At 37.1% G+C, this 23,081-nt stretch overlaps 1 protein-coding gene across 3 annotated transcripts in view; it reads left to right on the forward strand.

Moving 5' to 3' along the window:
• The window catches only part of SLC44A1 (solute carrier family 44 member 1), a 217,127-nt gene that overhangs the window by 104,238 nt on the left and 89,808 nt on the right, over nt 1-23,081 (forward strand). For all 3 annotated transcript variants that reach the window (XM_040241010.1, XM_040241025.1, XM_040241018.1), the window contains exon 5: nt 15,859-15,949. In XM_040241010.1, coding sequence (XP_040096944.1) covers nt 15,859-15,949 — 91 coding nt within the window. The remainder of the gene's footprint in view (nt 1-15,858; nt 15,950-23,081) is intronic.

Consider the following 23,081-nt stretch of genomic DNA (forward strand, 5'->3'; position numbering starts at 1 on the left):
TTGGATTGGTGACATAAAGCTGGAGGTACAGGTTGATTTGGAAGGAGCAGATAATTTTTATTGTTATCTGTGTCCATTTGCTATTACAGCTATATTTCTGTTAGAAAATACACAGTTCTTGACCTCAAATATATACCTCTTAGTCATTAATTTCAGACATGTAAATCTTTAAAGATAATTTAGATTTAAGTGGGAACTTTCTGACTCTGTAAGAGAATTGTTAAAAGTCCATGAAGAGCTCTAACGTATAAGAAAACTGCAAAGCTCATAGAAGACAGAAGAGCAAGCTTTCTGACATTGGATTTGGCAATAATTTCTTGGATGAGAACCAGAAGCGCAGGCAACAAAAGAAAATGTAGATAAATTGAACTCATCAAAATTTAAAACTTTCATGAGTCAAACACACAATCAACAGAATTAAAGGCAACCTGCAAAATACGAGAAAACATTGGCAAATCTTGTATCTGGTAAGGGGTTAATGTCCAGAATATGTAAAGAACTCCTACAACTCAATGAGAAAAAACCTACAACCTAAATAAAAAATAGGAGAAGGACTTGCATAGATGTTTATGCAAAAAAGGTGTATGAGTGGCCAATAATAAGGATATGAAAAGAGATTGAATGAACATCACTAATCATAGATCATCACTGATCATAATCATCAGGCGGCCAAAGTTTTGGAGTTTCAGCTTCAACATTAGTCCTTCCAATGTACACGCAGGACTGATCTCCTTTAGGATGGACTGGTTGGATCTCCTTGCAGTCCAAGGGACTCTCAAGAGTCTTCTCCAACACCACAGTTCAAAAGCATCAATTCTTCGGCGCTCAGCTTTCTTCACAGTCCAACTCTCACATCCATACATGATCACTGGAAAAACCATAGCCTTGACTAGACGGACCTCTGTTGCCAAAGTAATGTCTCTGCTTTTTAATATGCTGTCTAGGTTGGTCATAACTTTTCTTCCAAGGAATAAGTGTCTTTTAATTTCATGGCTGCAGTCACCATATGCAGTGATTTTGGAGCCCAGAAAAATAAAGTCTGACACTGTTTCTACTGTTTCCACATCTATTTCCCATGAAGTGATGGGACCAGATGCCATAATCTTCGTTTTCTGAATGTTGAGCTTTAAGCCAACTTTTTCACTCTCTTTCACTTTCATCAAGAGGCTCTTTAGTTCTTCTTCACTTTGTGCCTTAAGTGTGGTATCATCTGCATATCTGAGGTTATTGATATTTCTCCCAGCAATCTTGATTCCAGCTTGTGCTTCTTCCACCCCAGCGTTTCTCATGATGTACTCTGCATATAAGTTAAATAAGCAGGGTGACAATATACAGCCTGATGGTCAACACCAAAATCAGATTGATTATATCCTTTGCAGCCAAAGATGGAGAAGCTCTATATAGTCAGCAAAAACAAGACTGGGAGCTGACTGTGGCTCAGTTCATGAACTCCTTATTGCCAAATTCAGACTTAAATTGAAGAAAGGGGGAAAACCACTAGACCATTCAGATATGACCTAAATCAAATCCCTTATGATTATACAGTGGAAGTGAGAAATAGATTTGAGGGACTAGATCTGATAGACAGAGTGCCTGATGAACTATGGACAGAAGTTCGTGACATTGTACAGGAGACAGGGAGTAAGACCATCCCCAAGAAAAAGAAATGCAAAAAACCAAAATGTCTGTCTGAGGAGGCCTTACAAATAGCTGTAAAAGAACAGAGGCGAAAAGCAAAGGAGTAAAGGAAAGATATACCCATTTGAATGCAGAGTTCCAAAGAATAGCAAGGAGAGATAAGAAAGCCTTCCTCAGTGATCAGTGCAAAGAAATAGAGGAAAACAACAGAATGGGGAAGACTAGAGATCTCTTCAAGAAAGTTATAGATACCAAGGGAACATTTCATACAAAGATGGGCTCGATAAAGGACAGAAATGGTCTGGACCTAACAGAAGCAGAAGGTTTTAAGAGGTGGCAAGAATACACAGAACTGTACAAAAAAAGATCTTCATGACCCAGATAATCAGTAATCATAAGGGAAATGCCAATCAAAACCACAATGAGATACCACTGGGACGGCTACGATAAATACAAAAACCTAGAATGTAGCAAATGTTGGTGAGGATGTGGAGAAATTGGAATCCTTGTGCACCATTGGTAGGAATGTAAAATAGTGTGTCTGCTGTGGAAAACAGTAGGAGGTTCCTCAAAAATTAGAAAATGGAACCAAGAGGATCTCTAGGACAGTGAAAATGCTTTGTATGATACTATAATAATGGATGCACGTCATTATACATTTTTCCATGCCCATAGAAGAACTATAGTAGCCCTCATAATCAACAAAAGAGTCTGAAATGCAGTACTTTGGTGCAGCCTCAAAAATGACAGAATGATTTCAGTTCATTTCCAAAGTAAGCCATTCAACATCACATTAATCCAAGTCTATGCCCCTACCATCAATGCTAAAGTAGCTGAAATTGATCAGTTCTATGGAGACCTATAGGACCTCCTAGAACTAACATCAACAAAACACCAACAAAAAGATGTTCTATTCATCACTGAGGATTAGAATGCTAAAGTAGAAAGTCAAGAGATACCTGGAGTTACAGGCAAGTTTGGCCTTGGAGAACAAAATGAAGTAAGGCAAAGGCTAACTGAATTCTGCCAAGGGAATGCATTGGTCATAGCAAATACCCTTTTTCAAAAACACAAGAAACGACTTTACGCATGGACATCACCAAATGGCCAATACTGAAATCGAATTGATTACATTTTTTGTAACTGAAGGTGGAGAAGCTGAACAAGACCTGGAGCTGTCTATGGCTCAGATCATCAGCTTCTCATAGCAAAATTCAGGCTTAAACTAAAGAAAGTGAGGGAAACCACTAGGCCAGCCAGGTTCAACTTAAATCAGTTCCCCTACAAATATGCAGTGGAGGTAACAAATAGATTCAAGAGATTATAACTTGTAAACAGTACGCTTGAAGAACTATGGACAGAGGTCTGTAATATTGTGCAGGAGGCAGTGAACAAAACCCTCCCAAAGAAAAAGAAAAGCAGGAAGGCAAAATGATTATCTGAGGAGGTTTTACAAATAGCTAAAGAAAGATGAGAAGTGAAAAGCAAGGGAGAAAAGGAAAGGCATAGCCAACTAAATGCAGATTTCCAAAGAACAGCACAGAGAGATATGAAGGCCTTCTTCAATGAACAGTGTATAAAACTTGAAGAGAACAACAGAAGGGGAAAGACTAGAGATTTTTTCAAAAAAAATGGAAATATCAAGGGAACATTTTGCCCAAAAATGGGCACAATAAAGTGTACATAAATGGTAGAGACCTAGTAGACACTGAAAAGATCAAGAAGAGATGGAAAGAATACACAGAAGAACTGTGTAAAAAAGATCCAGATGGATGGGATGATTACAATGGTGTGGTCAGTCACCCAGAGCCAGACATTCTGTAGCACGAAGTCAAATGGGGCTTAGGAAGCACTGCTGTTAATAAAGCTAGTGGATGCTACAGAATTCCAGTATAATTATTCAGAACCCTAAAGGATAATGCCATCACGGTGTTGCATTCAATATGTCAGCAAATCTGGAAGACCCAGAAACTGGCCACAGGACTGGAAAAAGTCAATCCTCATCCCAGTTCCCAAGAAGGGTAGTACTAAAGAATGTGCTAACCATCAGACAATTGCACTCATCTCCCATGCTAGTAAGGGCATGCTTAAAATGGCTCATGCTAGGCTTCAGCATTATGTGAACCAAGAACTTCCAGATGTCCAATCTTGATTTAGAAAAGGAAGAGGAACCAGAGATTAAATTGCCAACATTCACTGGATCATAGAGAAAGCAAGGGAATTCCAAAAAAACCCATTTACCTCTGTTTCATCGACTATGCCAAAGCCTTTGACTGTGTGGATTAGAATAAACTGGAAAGCTCTTAAAGAGATGGAATACGAGACCATCTTACCTGTCTCCTGAAAAAGCCTGTATGGGGGTCAAAAAGCAACAGATAGAGCCTTGTTTGGAACAACTGATTCATTCAAGATTGAGAAAAGAGTACAACGGGGCTCTCTGCCGTCACCCGGTTTGTTTAATATGCTGAGCACATCATGAGAAATGCTGGGCTGAATGAGTTACAAGTTGGAATCAAGATAGACAGGAGAAATAGCAACAACTTCACGTATGCTGATGATACCACTCTAATGGCAGAAAGTGAAGAGGAACTAAAGAGCTTCTTGATGAGGGTGAAGGAGGAGAGTGAAAGAGCTAGCTTAAAATTAAATATTAAAAAAACTAAGATCATGGCATCTGGACCCGTTACTTCATGGCAAATAGAGGGGGAAAAGGTAGAAGTAGTGACAGATTTCCTTTTCTTCAGCTCTAAAATCACTGTGGATGGTGACTGCAGCCATGAAATCAGAAGACGTTTCCTTCTTGGCAGGAAAGTTATGACAAATCTAGACAGTGTGTTGCAAAGCAGAGACATTACTCTGCTGACAAAGGTTCTTATAGTCAAGGCTATGGTCTTCCCAGTGGTCACGTACGGTTGTGAGAACTGAACCATAAAGAAGGAAGAATGCTGAAGAATTGATGCCTAGAGAAGTGCTAGAGAAGACTCCTGAGGGTCCCTTGAACAGCAAGGAGATCAAGCCAGTCAATCTTAAGGGAAGTCAACCCTGAATACTTGTTGGAAGGACTGACGCTGAAATTGAAACTCCCGTATTTTGGTCGTATGATGCGAACTGACTCATTGGAGAAGTCCCTGATACTGGGAAGGATTGAGGGCAGGAGAAGAGAGCATCAGAGGATGAGATATCTGGATGGCATCACCAACGCAATGAACATGAGCTTGGACAAACTTTGGGAGATGGTGAGGGATAGAAAGGCCTGGTATGCTGCAGTCCATGAGGATATTCATATCCAAGAGTCAGATATGAATGGGCAGCTGAACAACAACAACAGAATGTAAAGCACAAAGATGAACTCTAATGTAAACTATGGACTTCGGGGTGCTTATGATTTGTCAGTGTAGGTTTATAAGTTGTATCAAACATAGCATTCTAGTGGGAGAATGTTCGTAGTGGTGGAGGCTAGGCATTATGTGGGGGTGTGAGGTTTATGGGAAATCTCTGTACCTTCTTCTCAGTTTTGCTGAGAACCTAAAACTACTCTTAAAAAATTGTCTTGGAGAAAAATGGATTGTTATCTGACCCAAAGGTTCCACTTTTAGAAGAACTGACAGCAGGATATTGAAGAGAGACTTGCACAGTCATGTTTGCTGCGGCCTTATGCTGCCAAGAGGTGGAAGCAACGTAAATTTCCCTTGACAGATGAATGGATAAAGAGAATGTGATGTGTACATACAGGGGAGTACTAGTCAGCCTTAAAAAAATAAGGAAATCCTGCCATATGCTATAATGTGTAGGAAGCTTGAGGATATTATGCCAGGTGAAGTAAGGCAGTCACAGAAAGACAAATGCTGCACGATTACACTTATATGAAGTACCTAAAGTAGTCAGGGGCCTCCCTGGTGGCTCAGTGGTGAAGAGTTCACTTGCCAGCGCAGGAGACTGGTTCAGTCCCTGATCTCAGGGGATCTCACGTGCTGGAGAGCAACTTAGCCCATGCGCCACAGCTACTGAACGTGTGCCCTAGAGCCCGGGAACTACAACTACTGAGCCCACGTGCAGCCACCACTGAAGCTCGTGTGCCCTAGAGCCCACGCTCCACAAAGAGAAGCCCACCCACTGCAACTAGAGAAAGGCCTGCGCAGCAGCGAATGCCCAGCACAGCCACAAATGAGTAAATAAAGCTATAGATCAATAAATAAAATAGTAGTCAGACTCTTTAAAGGTAAGTGGTGGTTGTGAGAGCTGAGGGGGATGGGAAATGGGGAGATGATGTTGGATGGGTATGTTGCTGTTTCGTTGCCAAGTCGTGTCTGACTCTTTGTGACCCCATGGACTGGAGCCCGCCAGGCTCCTCTGTCCATGGGATTCTCCAGAAAAGAATAGTGGAGTGGGTTGCCATTTCCTTCTCCAGGGAATCTTCCCAACCCAGGGATCAAACCCATGTCTCCTGCGTTGGCAGGCGGATTCTTTACCCCTGAGCCACCAGGGAAGCCCAGCACAGCCATAAATAAATAAATAAAGTTATAAATAAATAAATAAAAGTCAGACTCTTTAAAGGTAAAATGGTGGTTGCACGAGCTGAGGGGGATGGAGAATAGGGAGATGATGTTGGATGGGTATAGAGTTTCAGTTTTTCAAGATGAAAAAATTCTAGAGCTCTGTTGTACAACAGTGTACATATAGTTAACACTAACATACACTTTTAAAAAAATGCTTACTATGGTACACTTTATGTTAATGTTTTCATCAGAATTTTTTAAAAAAGAAAGGGAATTCTGACACATGCTAGAGTATGTATGGACCTTGAAGATATTAGGTTAAATGAAATAAGCCAGTTGTTACAAAAGGACAAATACTGTATGAGTCCCCTTATTAAATGAGATACTTAGAGTGGTCAAAGGCAGAAGGTGGACTGGTAGTTGCTGGAGCTGTGGGGAGAGAGAAATGGGAAGTTACTGATTTCTACATGAAGAGTTTCAGTTTTGCAAGATGAAGAGATCTGGAGATGGATGATGCTAATGATTGCACAATAATGTACTTAATGAAAACTTAGTGAATGTACATTAATGTACATGTACTTAGAAATGGTTAAGATGATAAAATTTTTGTTATATGTATTTTACCATAATTTAAAAGTTTATGAAAGAGAATCCTGTTTGAGGTAGTAACTTTTTCAATGATAATTTTAAAACTTATTTTAAAATGCAAGGTAAAATAACATTTTTTCTTACCAGAAGGAAAAGATAATATAAATCCTTTTCAGAATTTTAAGTTTCCATGACAATGTTTGAAAGTACTTTTTAGCACTTAAACATCCATTCATGTGAACTTTTATTACCTTTACAAATAGTTGAAATCAGTATAAGGAAAAGCTCTTAGTTCCTGTAGTAATGTAAGAAATGCATTTATCAGGCAAATGATAGTTCCTCCATTCTTTGTTTCTTTTGGACAAGAAAGAGGAATTGTTTTCTTGGACACTTAATTTTGTGGAGTACTTCTGTCAAATATGTCTGACTAGAATAGAAAGCTTGGAAGAAATAGCTGAAAATTAGATTGATTATGTAGAGATACTGCCATATTACAGGGAGCTTTAAAAGACAGATTTCAGATGAATATAAAAGTATGTTTTTGTACATCAATTGATTGATAGATGTATCAGTGTGCATTTCATTAATTTGAGCCATAGCATATACAGACATAAATATCATAAATATGTGATGCTAGAGAATAAAACAATTTAACAATTGCCTTTAAGAATCAGAGGTGCCAGATACCATTAGGATTCAGTGTTAAACTTCTTTGGTGCTTTATCATCTTGCTGCAGTGGTACAGGACTTTCCTGGGGGCAGAATCCTGCTCTATTTATCTCTGAATATCCAAGCCCTAATATAGGATCTCACATAGCAATGATTCATGTTTTTTGAAAGAATAATAGACTGCATGTCCCTCTTCATCTCTACTGCCACTGAATAATTTTTCATTCTCTTAACACATTATCCTTTGCTCAACTCTGTATCTTATGTGAGTTGCCACCAGCAGGTAAACTGTTTAGCTTGGAGAAATATCAATAACCTCAGATATGCAGATGACACCACCTTTATGGCAGAAAGTAAAGAGGAACTAAAAAGCCTCTTGATGAAAGTGAAAGAGGAGAGTGAAAAAGTTGGCTTAAAGCTCAACATTTAGAAAATGAAGATCGTGGCATCTGGTCCCATCACTTCATGAGAAATAGATGAGGAAACAGTGGAAACAGTGTCAGACTTTATTCTTCTGGGTTCCAAAATCATTGCAGATGGTGACTGCAGCCATGAAATTAAAAGATGCTTACTCCTTGGAAAAAGAGTTATGACCAACCTAGATAGCATATTGAAAAGCAGAGACATTACTTTGCCAACAAAGGTCCGTCTAGTTAAGATTATGCTTTTTCCTGTGGTCATGTATGGGTGTGAGAGTTGGACTGTGAAGAAGGCTGAGCGCTGAAGAATTGATGCTTTTGAACTGTGGTGTTGGAGAAGACTCTTGAGAGTCCCTTGGACTGCAAGGAGATCCAACCAGTCCGTCCTAAAGGAGATCAGCCCTGGGTGTTCTTTGGAAGGAATTATGCTAAACCTGAAACTCCAGTACTTTGGATACCTCATGTGAAGAGTTGACTCACTGGAAAAGACTCTGATGCTGGGAGGGATTAGGGGCAGGAGGAAAAGGGGACGACCCAGGATGAGATGGCTGGATGGCATCACCGACTCGATGGACATGAGTCTGAGTTAACTCTGGGAGATGGTGATGGACAGGGAGGCCTGGCGTGCTGCGATTCATGGTGTCTCAAAGAGTCGGACATGACTGAGCGACTGAACTGAACTGCACTAGAATTGCTGTGAAGTCAGTTCTTTTTATTCATCTCTAAATAATTCATCTTATTCATTTATTTGTCTCTCTTATTCATACTCACCAAGTGATTATTCATGCTTTTCTTTTCTTAAGTCTCTTTTTCTTCCTCTTTCCTAACCTTATGGGGGAAACGAAAACCATCTGGTGAGAGCTCCCATCTGAGGTCTTATTTTTCAGCAGAGCATGAATCCATCAACTTTCCTTCCCTGCCGTTTCTGATAAACAAGTTTATTTCCTCCTTTACTATCATTATTTTGGAAAACTCAAAAATGTATACATTGTGTGGGGTGGGTAGGAATCTTCCTCCCTCTGACACTAACTTCAACTTTACATGAAACTTTCATCTCAGCCCAGCCAGATCATCCGCTGGGCTCAAACCATGACAGATGGTGAAGGGAAGGGAAGATGATACCTGCTCAGATGTTCTTCCTCTTCCTCTCCCTCTTCTGATTCTGGTCCTACCACACCTCTGGTCCATAGTCCACCGTTCACTTTACTCCACTGTCCCTGATGTTCAGCTTGGGCATTTGAGTCTGAATAGGCAAATCAGACTGAAGCTCTGCGTTTTGTTTCAACATATTTATAATACCTATTTGTGCTGTGCACAGCAGCATGTGCCATGCCCATGCTTTGCATGTCATTTTATTCTTTCCACATACAGTCTAAATTCTAAACAAAAGTTTAGAAATGAGAATAACCTGTAAGTTGAGGGCTGACTGCTTGTTCTCAGTTGGTGCTATTATTTTTCATGGAATTCCGTATTATTTCTTGTATTACTCTTATCAAACTGTTGTATCAATATTATTTTGTTTTCCCTAACACTGTAGTAAAATGGCTGGTTTCTTATTTTTCTTTTGTGTCCGGTTTATAGCTCTCCTATTTGAGTTCTTCTTCAATGTACTGTATCTTGTATAAATTCATAGTGCTTTATGACCTGCCGTTTGGGCCATGTTCACATTTTGAGGTGAGCCATGCGGATTGGTGCTTTCAGTGATCATTGGTGAAAATCATGAGAGAGTTTGTGATCCATTCAGATAAAATATGTGAATACTAACAAGCCTTTTGATTATTGTTATCTAATTGGTTAGTGTAAAGTTAGTATGAATAGGCAATCAGATTATTGTTTGCCTTTTTTTCTTACCAGTCAGTTACAGTATAACTTAAACCACAGAATTAGTATGGATTCTTTTTTCTTTTTTAACTTTTATTGGAGTATAGTTGCTTAGTATGGATTCGTTTTGGCCACAGTATATCAAAAGGTTGGTTATCATTTATAAATGAGTGAAATGAACAACTGTAGCAATTGATTTAATTGCCTCCAAATCAGAGATCATCAAGGGAGACTTGACTGTTAAAAAGAGGGGGAAATTCTTCAGTTTAGTAATATAATTCTAAGTAATTACTTTATTCAACAAATAATTAATTAGTACCCATTAAATATGTACCAGAAAGACAAAAACAAGGTATAGTTGCCATGTGTAAGGAGCTTGCGTTAGAGTAGGCAGGCAAACTTCTCTTTATCCTCTGCAATACAGTAGGAGTCTTGTACAAAGATGGCCAAAGTTAATTCCCTCAGCAGATATTTATTGTGTACCTAGTATGTGCCTGTAGTGATCACAGATGCCATATCTCCAGCTAGTTAATAGTGCTTCTTGGGAATTGCAAATATGTCCATCCTCTTTATTGGTTACTAGAAATGGAAATTGGAAAATTGTCTTGCTCTTTTCTGGCATATAAATACAGAATCCTTTCCTACTTAGAAAGGAATTAAATTCATTGAATTCATATTCACATCATTTGTTCTTAATAACAAAAACTTCTGCATTGAAAGATTTTCTTTTTTATTAACTACAATTTTCTAAACCATGTGTTTTAAGGACTATTTTTTTCTTCTTGGTGTATCCTAAAAATGTTATTGAGATAGTAAATCAAACAAAATTTGAAAATAAGAATTAGCCGCCAATGCCAACTCTTTATTTCAAATAATTTCATGTTTTAGACTAGTATTTCTTAACTAAGGGTGACTTTTGAACCTGCCACAACTACCTCCTCCCTCTCCCCCATCCAGGATGTTTAGTAGTGTCAGGAGACATTTTTTTTTTTGGTTGTCACAGTTGGGTGAGAGGTTACAGGGAGGCTGCTGGCATCTAGTGGACAGAGACCAGGGTTGCTGATAAACAGCCTACAAATGCACAAGTAGCTCCCTACAACCAAGAACTGCCTGAGAATTGTGTTAATACCAAGGTTTAGTAATCCCTATTTTAGATAGTGTACTTTGTAGTGAATGATGAAAAGCATATATCATTATATATAACACCAAAATATAAGAGGTTAAAATAATTCTTTTTTGTTGTTGTTAATCAGGATATCTGTTTTATTCAACAGATGGCTTTTGCGTGCTGTCTGTGTGCCAGGAAATAGAAATTCCAGATATTTTGTAGGCATAAGAACCCAGTTCTCAACGAGCTCACATTCTAAAGATAGAAATGATATGTAAACTAAAAAATTATAAAATAATATGTGTTTTATAATACAGCTAAGAGGTAAATAGCTTTGTTTGGGTGCATCAGATAAGACTTGACAGAGGGGGTAAAGCTTGTAGTTTGTAGACATTCTCCTCAAACTTGAACACTCTTTCAGATGCTAGGTAGGAAAGGACAGCTCAAGCAGAGGGAATAGCATGTGAAAAAGCCTGGAAGCTTGAGAAACCGCAAGAATTATAAGTAGTTTATTAATGAGCCTGGGGTTTTAGGTAGAGGCCTGCCTTAGGAGGGCCTTGAAGCCAAGGAGTTTGGAATTTGTCCTGAGAGCGGAGGTATAATAAACAAATCCTAAGTTTACAGAAATCATTCTGAAGGTTGTGCAGGATGGAGGTAAGAAACCCTCTGAGAGAGTAGTTAACTGACCCAATAAGAGATCACGATGGTCTGAAATAACAGAGATCTAGGACTTCCCTGGTGGCTCAGTGGTGAAGAATCCGCCTGCCAATGCAAAGGACACAGGTTTGATCTGAGAAGATCCTGTGCGCTGCAGGGCAGCTGAGCCTGTGTGCACAACTGCTGAGCCTGTGCACAGCAGCCACTGATGCCTGAGTGCCCTAGAGCCCGTGCTCTGCAACAAGAGAAGCCACAGCAATGAGAAGCCCATACATCGCAGTGAAAAGAAAGCCTGTGTGCAGCAGTGAAGACCTAATGCAGTCAAAAATAAATAACTAAATAAAAATTATTTTAAAAAAATAACGTAGAAAGGTCTGATTGTCAGGACTTGGTATCTTGAATCTCTTGAATAGTATGAGAAGACATAAATGGAAGATGTAGATAAAGAAGATACATAATGACTTCCATACTTCATCTTGGGAATTTTATGAATGGTGGAGCCATTACCTAGGGTAGATTTAAAATGGGAGGAGGCAGAGCAGGTGTAAAGAGTGGGTGATGGAATCCAGTGGTCATGTATGGATGCAAGAGTTGGACTGTGAAGAAAGCTGAGTGCCAAAGAATTGATGCTTTTGAACTGTGGTGTTGGAGAAGACTCTTGAGAGTCCCTTGGACTGCAAGTCGATCCAGCCAGTCCATTCTAAAGGAGATCAGCCCTGGGTGTTCTTTGGAAGGACTGATGCTAAAGCTAAAACTCCAGTACTTTGGCCACCTCATGCAAAGAGTTGACTCATTGGAAAAGACCCTGATGCTGGGAGGGATTGGGGGCAGGGGGAAAAGGGGACAACAGAGGATGAGATGGCTCGATGGCATCACCGACTCGATGGATGTGAGTTTGAGTGAACTCTGGGAGTGGTGATGGACAGGGAGGCCTGGCGTGCTGTGATCCATGGGGTCGCAAAGAGTCGAACACGACTGAGCGACTGAACTGAACTGAACTGATGGAAAAAAATGTTTTTCAGACGTATTATCTTTGCAGTGTCTGTGGAATATACATTTTTTTCTCAGGAGCATGTTGAATACTTGTCTGATTATGATTATTAGGAAAGACACAGGAGAAGGATTGTAGGCTGCAGGTAAAGAATTCTATTTCTTAGTTTGTCAGTGATCTCCTACAATGCCTTGGAAATATGACTTGCTTTTTTTCATCTGTAATGTTTGGGGCATGGTGATGGAAACATATCTCTTAGTGAAGCTGTTATAAGTGATATTGAGCTAAAAAATAAATAATTGACTATTATAAGACATTTGAAATATTGTAGTAGTTAACATTCTGGGGACTATAGCAACTGTTTACCAAGATAAATGCTTATATACCCAAGTTAGGTTCCTTATATCATTCATTCTGATGGCTTTTGAATAACATTGGCTGAGTTGCATGGATTGCCTCTGATATGGTTTTGATAAGCTTTTGTTCTTTGCTTTAGACTTTTCATTACTCTAGCATGGTATTTCCCTGTTTTTTGCAGTAGAAGAAAAATATTGTCTTGCTGTTTATAACCAAACATCTTATGTCTATACTTCTATTACTAAAAAAAATAAAATAGATACTACCTTAAGAGTTCACTAAAAATACATTAGCAATACACATGAAAAGAGAAACAATTGTAAAACATTGGCCATTTCTGGGTTGTTTTAATGTTCTTCATTGAGGCTTCTCTGTCCATCAGTCCTTTGAGTAGGAAGCAATATAAGGTTTCTTCTGATTGTTACTACCAGCACATTGTAAAGATCTTTTTCCTTTAATCTATTTAGTACAGGATCTATTTAGTACTGGCCTCTGTCCCAGAATACCATCAGAGATAAGGCTATTATCCTTTCATTGAGCACTATCCTGGGAAAGTCTTTATAAAATTGAACTCTGTTGCACCTGCTGACCTCCTTTTTTAAAATGAAAAAAGGGTGGGGATGAAGATTATGTTCACTGAATTCAAATGGAGCAGTGTGTTTGACAGCACTGACACAATATGCTTTAGTTAGGGCCTTTCGTGTTGTGCAAATCAATTCCATCTTGGACTCTGAAAGAAGTAAGTTGACAATTCAGATCAGGAAGTTGATGATCACATTGGGTGCTTGCCCTGCAGTTACTGGCACGGTGGCTATTTTCTCTTGAGCAATTCTGTAACAGGACTCCAACTATTTTACAATTAATCTAAAGTGTTTGCTTGCCATGGCTGTCATATTTTCTCTAAAATTGCTATAAATAGTATCTAGTGGTATTATCTTTAAACATTAAAGCCTAATTTTAGAAGTTGGATGCTTAATATTCATGTTTAAGTCATTAAAATGGAAGAGAATGATAGAAAACAATTTTAGAAACTTAGTTTCCTATTGAGTCTATCTTAAGAGCTGCAGAATCTTGAAGAACAATGCCGTGCAACTTTCAAGTATCTCTTTAAATATATTTTACTCTGCCTAATTACCTGAAATATTTTGATATAAAATAGATGCTACATGTATTTATGTAAATATGCTACTAAGCCCACATATTCAAACACTTAACAGGTTGGTTTGGGGGCAGCATTACTGATGTAGTGCAGGTTTGTGGCTTTCTCAAACTCTTTTGATTGAAAGTATAAGATGTAAATTGAAAGTATAAGATGTAAATGAAATAAACCTCTCCATTTTGTTGTCCCAACAAATCTTTTTTTCTGTATTCAATTCTAGTTCCTTCTCATGTCCTCACATGATGTTTTCACAATTAATTCAGTGTTAAAATCTGCCTTCACATTATATTTTAAACATATTGCATGTGATACAGTGCAAAATCTCATTATTGCTATAATATAAATGCAAAGCCATTCTATTTGTATTTAATAATAAAGTATTTGCCCAAATTAGTAACCTAGTAAGAACTTCAATAATGAAATACAGTTTACATGATATAATATAGTTGGTCTGAGCAAAATTAGAACTAAAGCCTAAATGTCCCTAGCTAACAATGTCTTTGTACAATGAACTTTATCATAGTTGCCATATTGAAAAATTAGCATGTTGTTTGAATAAGACTTAATCAAGGATTTGGTATACTGTATCCATCCAAATTATATATATATAAATGAAAGTGAAAGTCACTCAGTTGTGTTCAACTCTTTCTGACCCTATGGACTATTCTCCAGGCCAAAATAATGGAGTGGGTAGCCATTCCCTTCTCCAGGAGATCTTCCTAGCCCAGGGATTGAACCCAGATCTCCCGCATTGCAGGCAGATTCTAAGCAGATACCAACTGAGCCACCAGGAAAGCCCAAGAATACTGGAGTGGGTAGCCTATCCCTTCTCCGACAGATCTTGCCAACTCAGGGATTGAACTGGGGTCTCCTATAATGCAAACAGATTCTTTAGCTGAACTACCAGGGAAGCCCATATATGTATGTATGTATGTATGTATGTATGTATGTATTGGCCATGTAGTCAGAAAATAACCAATCTAAGACTGAATTTAAGCTGTTTTAAACTATCTGAAAACTGAGACTCTTTTGATCAATTGATTGATTTGATCAGTTAGTTCAGTTTATTTACAGTTACTGTCTCATATCTCTTACATAAGAAAAAAGTAATGTGTTATCTGAATGCTCTGTGCTATATGAAGTAATCTTAAATATTTAGTAGTGGAAAGCATAGGAAGGAGAGATGACATATGTAGTTGAAGAAGAGTTTTGTAGCCAAAGAGATCTAGGGTTTAATCCCAGCTTACTGATTATTAACTATGTCAGTTATTTACCTTATCGCTTAGCCTCTATTTTATCCTCTGTTAAGTGGGCTTAATAATGCCTGCCTAGTAAAGTTAAAGTAAATTATATAATTTATATGTATGAGAGAGAAGTTCACCCCACCAGTGAGTTCACAGCATGATGGGAGGAGGAAACGGGTCCTTTGCTCACCCCAACCGTTCTCTTGGGATGAGAAACCTGCATGGGGAACTGAACGAGCCTCGCAAATGGGCTGGTTTCAGCCTAACCCTCAGAAGCACTGGGGCTGGCAAAAACTCTTGGTTTCTTCTGGAGAATTTTTATCATGTTAGTTTTTTCCATTGTTTGAAGACATTTCTGGACAGAGTTGGGTCAGTTACGATGCAAGTTGACTCTTTATAAAATTATATGTGTGTGTATGTATGTTATATAGGGCCTGACATATGACACTCAATGAAGACGCTCTAGTATTTACTGTTATTACCCTAATACTGTTAATTAAACTTTGTATATAAGTTTCCAGAGAAGAGTCTGTTTCAAATGATTGAGGATCCATACTATTAGGCCAAATCAAACTTTTATGAGTTCTATAATGTTTGAAAGTTGTATATGTTGAATTAATATTAACCTATAAAATAAAATTAAAATGAATTTAGAAAAGAATTTATTCAGACTCTGTTCTGCTAGCTAACATTTAGCTTTTCTTTCAACAGGCTCGGCACTATGCAGCTATGACCTAAAGCCTTCTGAATATGCATCATCAAAAGTAAAAGGTCTTTGCCCCAAACTACCTGTTCCAGCGAGGTAAATTTTATTGTATTTCATTAACTTGTGACTTTTGTTTTTGTAGGTAGGTTTTAAACTGTATATGTTATGAGAAAAGAGTGACTTGATGATATCTGTTGCCCAGTTTCAGTACTTTTACAATTTTTAAAGAAGTAATAGAAATGACAACATGAATTTCACATTATTTTAAAGTACACATACACACAGGCAAACAACATGTCTCATTCTCAAATACTTTAAATTTCTTTGGGGAGCTCACTTTAAAATTTTTTAAATTAATTAATTAATTAATTTCTTGGCCATGCCTAGTGGCAAGTGGGATCTTGGTTCCCCTACCAAGGACTGAACCCATGCACCCTGCAGTGGAAGGGCAGAGGCTTAACCACGGGACCACCAGGGAAGTCCCTCACTTTTCTTTTTAATGTCATAGTTTTCAAGTATAGAAAGCTGTTGATACTATAAAACTTAAAGCAAAATTTGGAAGTCACGTCTCACAGTTTCAAAAGATTCTTTGAAGTTTCTTTGAAGTTGATCATCCTAACCGGTATTATTTTTAAATTACCCTTAGAAATTTAAAAATATGCCAGTGATTAGTCTCCATACTTTATTTCTGGCTATATCCTCTAGGTACTTTCTCTGTAATAAGCTGTTTGTCCTAATCAACAAACATTTATTGTTAAGTACCTACTATATGTAATGGATACAAACAAAGAAATATTGTTTATTTGAAAGAATTTTAAAATTTGGGGCCACGTCACACAGATTTGGGCTTCTGGGGTTTTAGTTCTCTGACCGGGGATCAACCAAGGCCTTCAGCAGTGAGAGCATGGAGTCCTAACCACTGGGCTGCAGGGGAATTCCTTAGATATTTCTTTTATCTTTTCTCTTTTTTTGGACAGATCTCATAGTAGTTTTAAGTGAGGCAAATTTTAAAATTATAAATTGATTTTTTTTTTTAAAGGAAATAGATTCTCAAGCACTGTAGTATATATCTTCAGAATTAAGTATATACTGTTTGGAGTATGTCTGATCTTAAGAACCTTAGCATATATCACTAACCATGTATGACATGAATATTTCCCAGGGATACTGAGTCAAAACCACTTTTTATTGTATCTTAGTATGTTATAGAAAGCTATTGGTTAAAATTCTTATCTATGTCTCCTTTCCTTCAGCTGACTTAGGGGTATTACTTATGCTTCATTAACTTGAATTTGAAATTTTCTGTTGAAAAGTTGACAAGGACATATCAGTTTAATTGATTTCCTGCTCTTTTAGTTTTGTCAAGTTGCTGTTAAAATTAAAATTTAAAGCCTAAAGACATAAAAACAATGGGACTGTTTTAAAAGATACTAAATAGGAAGGACCTACAAATTATCTGCTTAGACCAATAAGTAGGGAGACTCCATTCATGAAAATTGAGAATATTAGGGAGGCTGTGACAATAAAGAAAAGAGATTCTTTGAATAGAGAAAATTATCAATGTAAAAACAAGAAAAGCTCTGTTCTCTTATCTACTCAACTGCTAACGCCTATTTTAAGCACATATTTGAGTATAGAGTCACTATTTTAAGGCATAAATATAATAAGTATGAAAAAGCCATGGTATGAGAATGAAGTTGCCTGCTCTAGTATAATATACATGGGTTTAGGGTAGAGGGCAGTTCATACTGCATATCCTTCTGCACCTCTGACCTCTGACTCTACCATGTTGAGGACTCCCTGTTCCTGGTTATGCTGGGTGATCCAGTCTTGGCTGCATACTCATGGATGTCTCATGTACAGCATCCTAAAAGCATTCACTAGGACAGGAAACATAGAATTAGGGGCTTGAATGTTAGAGATGGACAGGCTTGGTAGCATAGTTATCCACTAATGTCTTAGTAATCCAAGATGCAATGATGAATCTATACTGTCTGAAAACTGTTTATATAAATGTTTATACTCTATTTAAAGATCCTCATGTTTTACTTAGGAGAGGGCAATGGCACCCCACTCCAGTACTCTTGCTTGGAAAATCCCATGGGCGGAGGAGCCTGGTAGGCTGCAGTCCATGGGGTCGCTAAGAGTCGGACACGACTGAGTGACTTCACTTTCACTTTTCAGTTTCTTGCATTGGGGAAGAAAATGGCAACCCACTCCAGTGTTCTTGCCTGGAGAATCTCAGGGATGGGGGAGCCTGGTAGGCTGCTGTCTGTGGGGTCACACAGGGTCGGACATGACTGAAGTGACTTAGCAGCAGCAGCAGCATGTTTTACTTATGTTAGTAGTTCACAATCTATCACTTTTGTCTGAACTCACCTTTTTGGAAAGTAAATGAGAAGAGATAATTGACAGAAGGAAGGCAAATCAAGACCTTGTACATAGTAAATCTAGTATCTGTCAAGCAAAGTCAAAGGATCAGAAAACAATAAATTAGTTTTAATAAAAAATTTAGGTCACTACCCTGTTTCACACATAGATACCAAATCTCCAAAGATGAGTAGGATCTAGTCTCTGTCCTTAAAAAGAGTAGGGACTATACTTTGATTGACTTTTTTATACGTACTAACACTTTTGACTAATACTAGGCAAACCTGTGATGCAGGCAAATGGCTCTCAGCATAAACAAGTCTGTTAAGCTCTTCGTAAACCAAGTTTCCTCATACATAAAGTGGGAATATCAATACCTCTTGCATGGAATTGCTGTAAGAATTAAATAAGATACTATGTGTTAAACATACGTTATTGTGCTTGGTGTTTGGCTCAGGGTATTATCTATATCAACGTCTAGAACCTGCCCATCTCCTCATCCGTCCTGGGTACTCAGGAACTTTCTGCAGATGAAGGTAGTGTCTATTTTAAAGAAAAACAGTGGTAAACTAATTGCAGTAAAACACTAGTGCCACGCAATTGCCAAATGATTACTGTTCCTAAGAGCTTTTGAATTTTACAAACCAGTGCCTAGAAAGGGCCATATTGTATCCAGATTTAGAACTCTGTTGGTGATGTGCTGAACATGGTAGCCATGGGGAGTTCTAGCCAGCCTATATATTTATAATGCTTAAAGTTCTGACGATAGCTAGAGAAAACTGCAGTACTAGAAACAGATTTCATAACTTCAGTTTATTCATCAAACAAACATTTATTTTGATACTTTCAGATGCCAGAAAGGACACTAAGTGTTGGAGAATTAACATGATACAGAAATAAGAAACTAATAGTCATGAAAAAAAATACGATATATCTATATTTTTAAGTGAAGGATCAAGGTGAATTAGCATTTATAAATCATCTATTGGGTGTCAAGCACTGTTTTAAGTTTCTTGTATTATCTCATTGAACTCTCTCAAAACCCTGTAAGGATATTGTCCCTTATAAGAGAAAGGTTAGATAGATTGCTCAAAGTCGCACAACTAACTGTTGAGAATCAGAATTTGAATTTAAGACCTTGTAAAGTCTATACCACAGTTAGTTTGAAGCGGGGGAAAGGGAGTATAGAAATGGAAGAGGAGAGAAAAGAAATAAAATGAAACGTGAACATCACTGCATAGTGCCATTAGATTCTTGATTACTTATTTCCTGCCTTTGCTATGCTATAGAGATATTCCCAGAACCTTTTTTAATTGTTTTATTTCTTAAAAAAAATTTAATTAGAAATCAAGTGTAATGGCTTATTTATAACCTGGAGGTTTAAAATAGTTGTGTGAGGTGCAGACTTCCATCTTATGAAGGAAGGCATATGGACAAAAAATATTAGGCATTGTTTGTCATCATACTTTGATGGAGCTCATTAACTGTGATAATCTGGACTTAAAGGCAGATAAATGGCCGTATGTTTGCCAAGGTAAGATACAGTTTTCTTATGAGTGGCTAATTTAAAAAATCTTTAAAAGACTCATTATAAATTCATTTGTTCTTGTTGACTTATGTTTCAATAATGTGAAACAGCATCAGTTAGTTCCTAATGGGATGACATTGACTTCTTAAAGATTCAATATTCTGTGGGCTTTAAAAGGTGGAAGACTTTCTATAAACAGAATTCTTTATGCTTTTCCTCTTAATTAAGAAGCACAGAGTGTGTCATTTGGGTTAGACACTAAAGTAGAAATGATCTCATGTACTAGGCTCTCAGAAGTGTAATTTTTCTGAGAGATATACAAAATCAGATAGCTCGTCTTAAATTCATTATATCACATGGGATTTAAGTGGTAAAATATAAGACAAACCATTTCAATGCCATGATTACTTATAATTTTTAAATAGTAAAGCAATTCAAGTATTAAAAACTTGTGACTGGTCAAGTTGTTTTTGTTTGGGAAAGAGTTGAATTGAGAATAAAGAATGACAAAGGAATCTAATACTTTTTATTTTGAAGCTAAGTATTTAATTTCATTTTTGCTGTTGTGTCCAAATGTTATTTTCTCTTTTGTTTGCCTTCTGTTTCTTTTATTCTGTAACACTAAATTTACCTGTTATTCCTTACCACAAGAACAGATTTTGACCATTTTGACCATCAGATAGACAATGTAGTTAATCAGCTTGTGCTATTTTTATACCTTTAATTTTAGAGCTGTCAGATTTTTTTTTAACTGACATAGATTGAATTATAAGGCAACAAACTGTTGTTACTTTATTCCACTTCTTTGAAGGATACTTATAAAAGTATTCTTTCTAATTGACCAAGTGTTTATATACAGTATACAAATGACTTGAAAGGGTAAGTTCAGAGCTGATATCACTCAGCTTTTCCCCTTAAATAAAAATGAAGGCTTAGAATTTTAAGACTATAATTCTTCCCTTTTCAAATCAGCTATCCTCGTTTTAAGTTTGAAAAGCAGAAAAAAGCTAAAGCTACTGGGCATCCTGCTTATCTTAATTTAGAATCATTGATTTGTGAGTAGCATGATGAGGATGAGGGTGAAGGTGACGTGAAAAGACTTACAGAGATCTTACTCCTACCTTTCAGCTGACAGATGGAGGGACAGAAAAGCAGAAAGACATAGTGACCTGCAGCTGTTTAATATGAGGAGAATCACCCAGGGCTTCTAAACCCAAGTCCAGTTTTCTTTGTCACAAGTTCCACTCCCTTTTGGAGATGATGTGTATTTCTATCTGAGTATAAAAAATATATCAACATCCTGTTAGGATATGGGAGATTTAGAAGGAGCCACTTCTTGACAGAGTGTGAGGTTTATGGGTACAAGACAGGAGAAAGGAAAATGGGAGTAAGACCAAGAAAATTGGTGGATATTACAAACAGAACATCAGTGTTCTTAGGTGGATGTATTTTGTGTTCAAGGTTGGAGGCAGGTGAGTTAAACAAAGTTGACATCAGAGATTTTAGGATAATAAATAAAGTGGATGAAGATGTAGATATTCATAGACCAGAGAGGACTTTAGTTTTGAAGGATAGAGAACCAGGCTTAAAATATGGTTAGAAGTCCTTAGACAGGGACATTAACCTGGCAAGGACAGTATCAGGAAAAAAGCAGTTGTAGGTCACAACACAGTTGTTAGTTTAAAGGTTTCTGTCCCAGGTTAGTCTCCACTGAGTAAGAACTTGTTAATGTTTTTTGATTCTTAAAATATTTCTAACTAAATCTATTTTATCTAAAAGCAATCTATAATTTAATATATTTTCAAATCATTAATGAAACAACTGTTAATCAAAAAATGGTGACTTACATACCTGTAATTCAAGCATTACTCAGAAGGCTCTGGCTTTCTGCAGTTTGTGTCAAAATATCAAATCTTTGGCATTATCTTTCACCAACACCATTTGGAGGTGTATACAAATACACCCACATTTGTATTTGGAACCAGTTTTTAAAAAATAAGCATGCCTATCATTGTCATTTTTGGATATATTTTACTCTAAAACATAAGTAAGGTAAGGCTAGATCTTTAAAATTACATTATTTTATTGCTCCGTAAAGTTTAACAGCATGGAAGATGTTTATTCTTACTCCCAATGGTGCTCATGTACCAATATTTAAGGAAAATCAATATATAGTTCGCTTATATTCTTACTTGAAAAGATACATTCTTACTGTTTTTTGAGGAAGGAAACAAAAACAGTGTTTTGCTTCAGGTCATACAAAGTTGCTTTGCTGAGATTAGAGACTTTTGGAATTTGGTGCTCAACCATGTAATCTGTTCACCAATTTGACCAAAATACAGTACCAATCAAGTATGAGAACACACTACATCAGTCCAGTCAAAAAAGTTATATTAGAACTATGACTGAAAGTCCTATACAAAATTCTGAAAATGTGGGATTCATGTTAGCAATGACTAAATTTTAACTTAATGCACATGTAAATATGTGTTGGGCATAGGGACACATGTGGGCTCTTTTAGAATTCGAACAAATCATAACTGAGGGCATGTTCATAGAGCTTTGCTTAAAATCTCTCATTAATTAAATGCACACATGCTCTCAGAAGCTAAAATAGAACCATGTTATAACAAGCTATACTTCTGCCACGCTTTCTATGTTCCTTCACAAGTAAGAGCTGCAGTCAGTATAAACCTGATATAGTTGATTCTTTTTTTGGACACAAATAATCTCCTAATAATAAAAACATATAAAAAGAAAAGAAAATAGTCCATAATCTCATTACTATAACAAAGCAGAGATTTTTCTTTAGAGTTTTTCCCCTGTTCTCACTCTTAGATGTTTAATACAGAGATGTAATCATCACATTAGATATAAGTTTTTCATTTTTTCCCCTTGTATTGTTATAAGTTCTTCCATATGCTAGCATTCATAGTTATTGTTTCAAACAGCTGCATATTCTGCTGTATGTTGATGTCTTGGTATGACTACTTTGTATTAGTTATTAAACTGGTACCTCAAATACCTTTTTTAATCTAAGGTTTTGTATGTTGTTCTGATAGAGCAAATATTCTATTAATGGTGGCACATTTCAAGCAAAAGTATATGCTTTTTTATTTTTAAATAGCTTATGGCAAAAATTAATTTTGAGTTCAGTAAAGTATATGTTTGTAAGTTTTGTCATCTGCCTCTTGATTGATGTGTAGGCTGAGGAGGTTAAGTGTTTGGTTTTGTTTTTGGTAGTTGTGTCTGTGTGTGTATGTGTGTGTGTTTCTTTTCAGAAGGGGAGGGTAATGTCTTCTGTTGGAATATGCACTCCACCCTCTTTGA

This window comes from Oryx dammah, unplaced genomic scaffold (assembly GCF_014754425.2).
Source record: "Oryx dammah isolate SB20612 unplaced genomic scaffold, SCBI_Odam_1.1 HiC_scaffold_1, whole genome shotgun sequence".
Taxonomy (NCBI): domain Eukaryota; kingdom Metazoa; phylum Chordata; class Mammalia; order Artiodactyla; family Bovidae; genus Oryx; species Oryx dammah.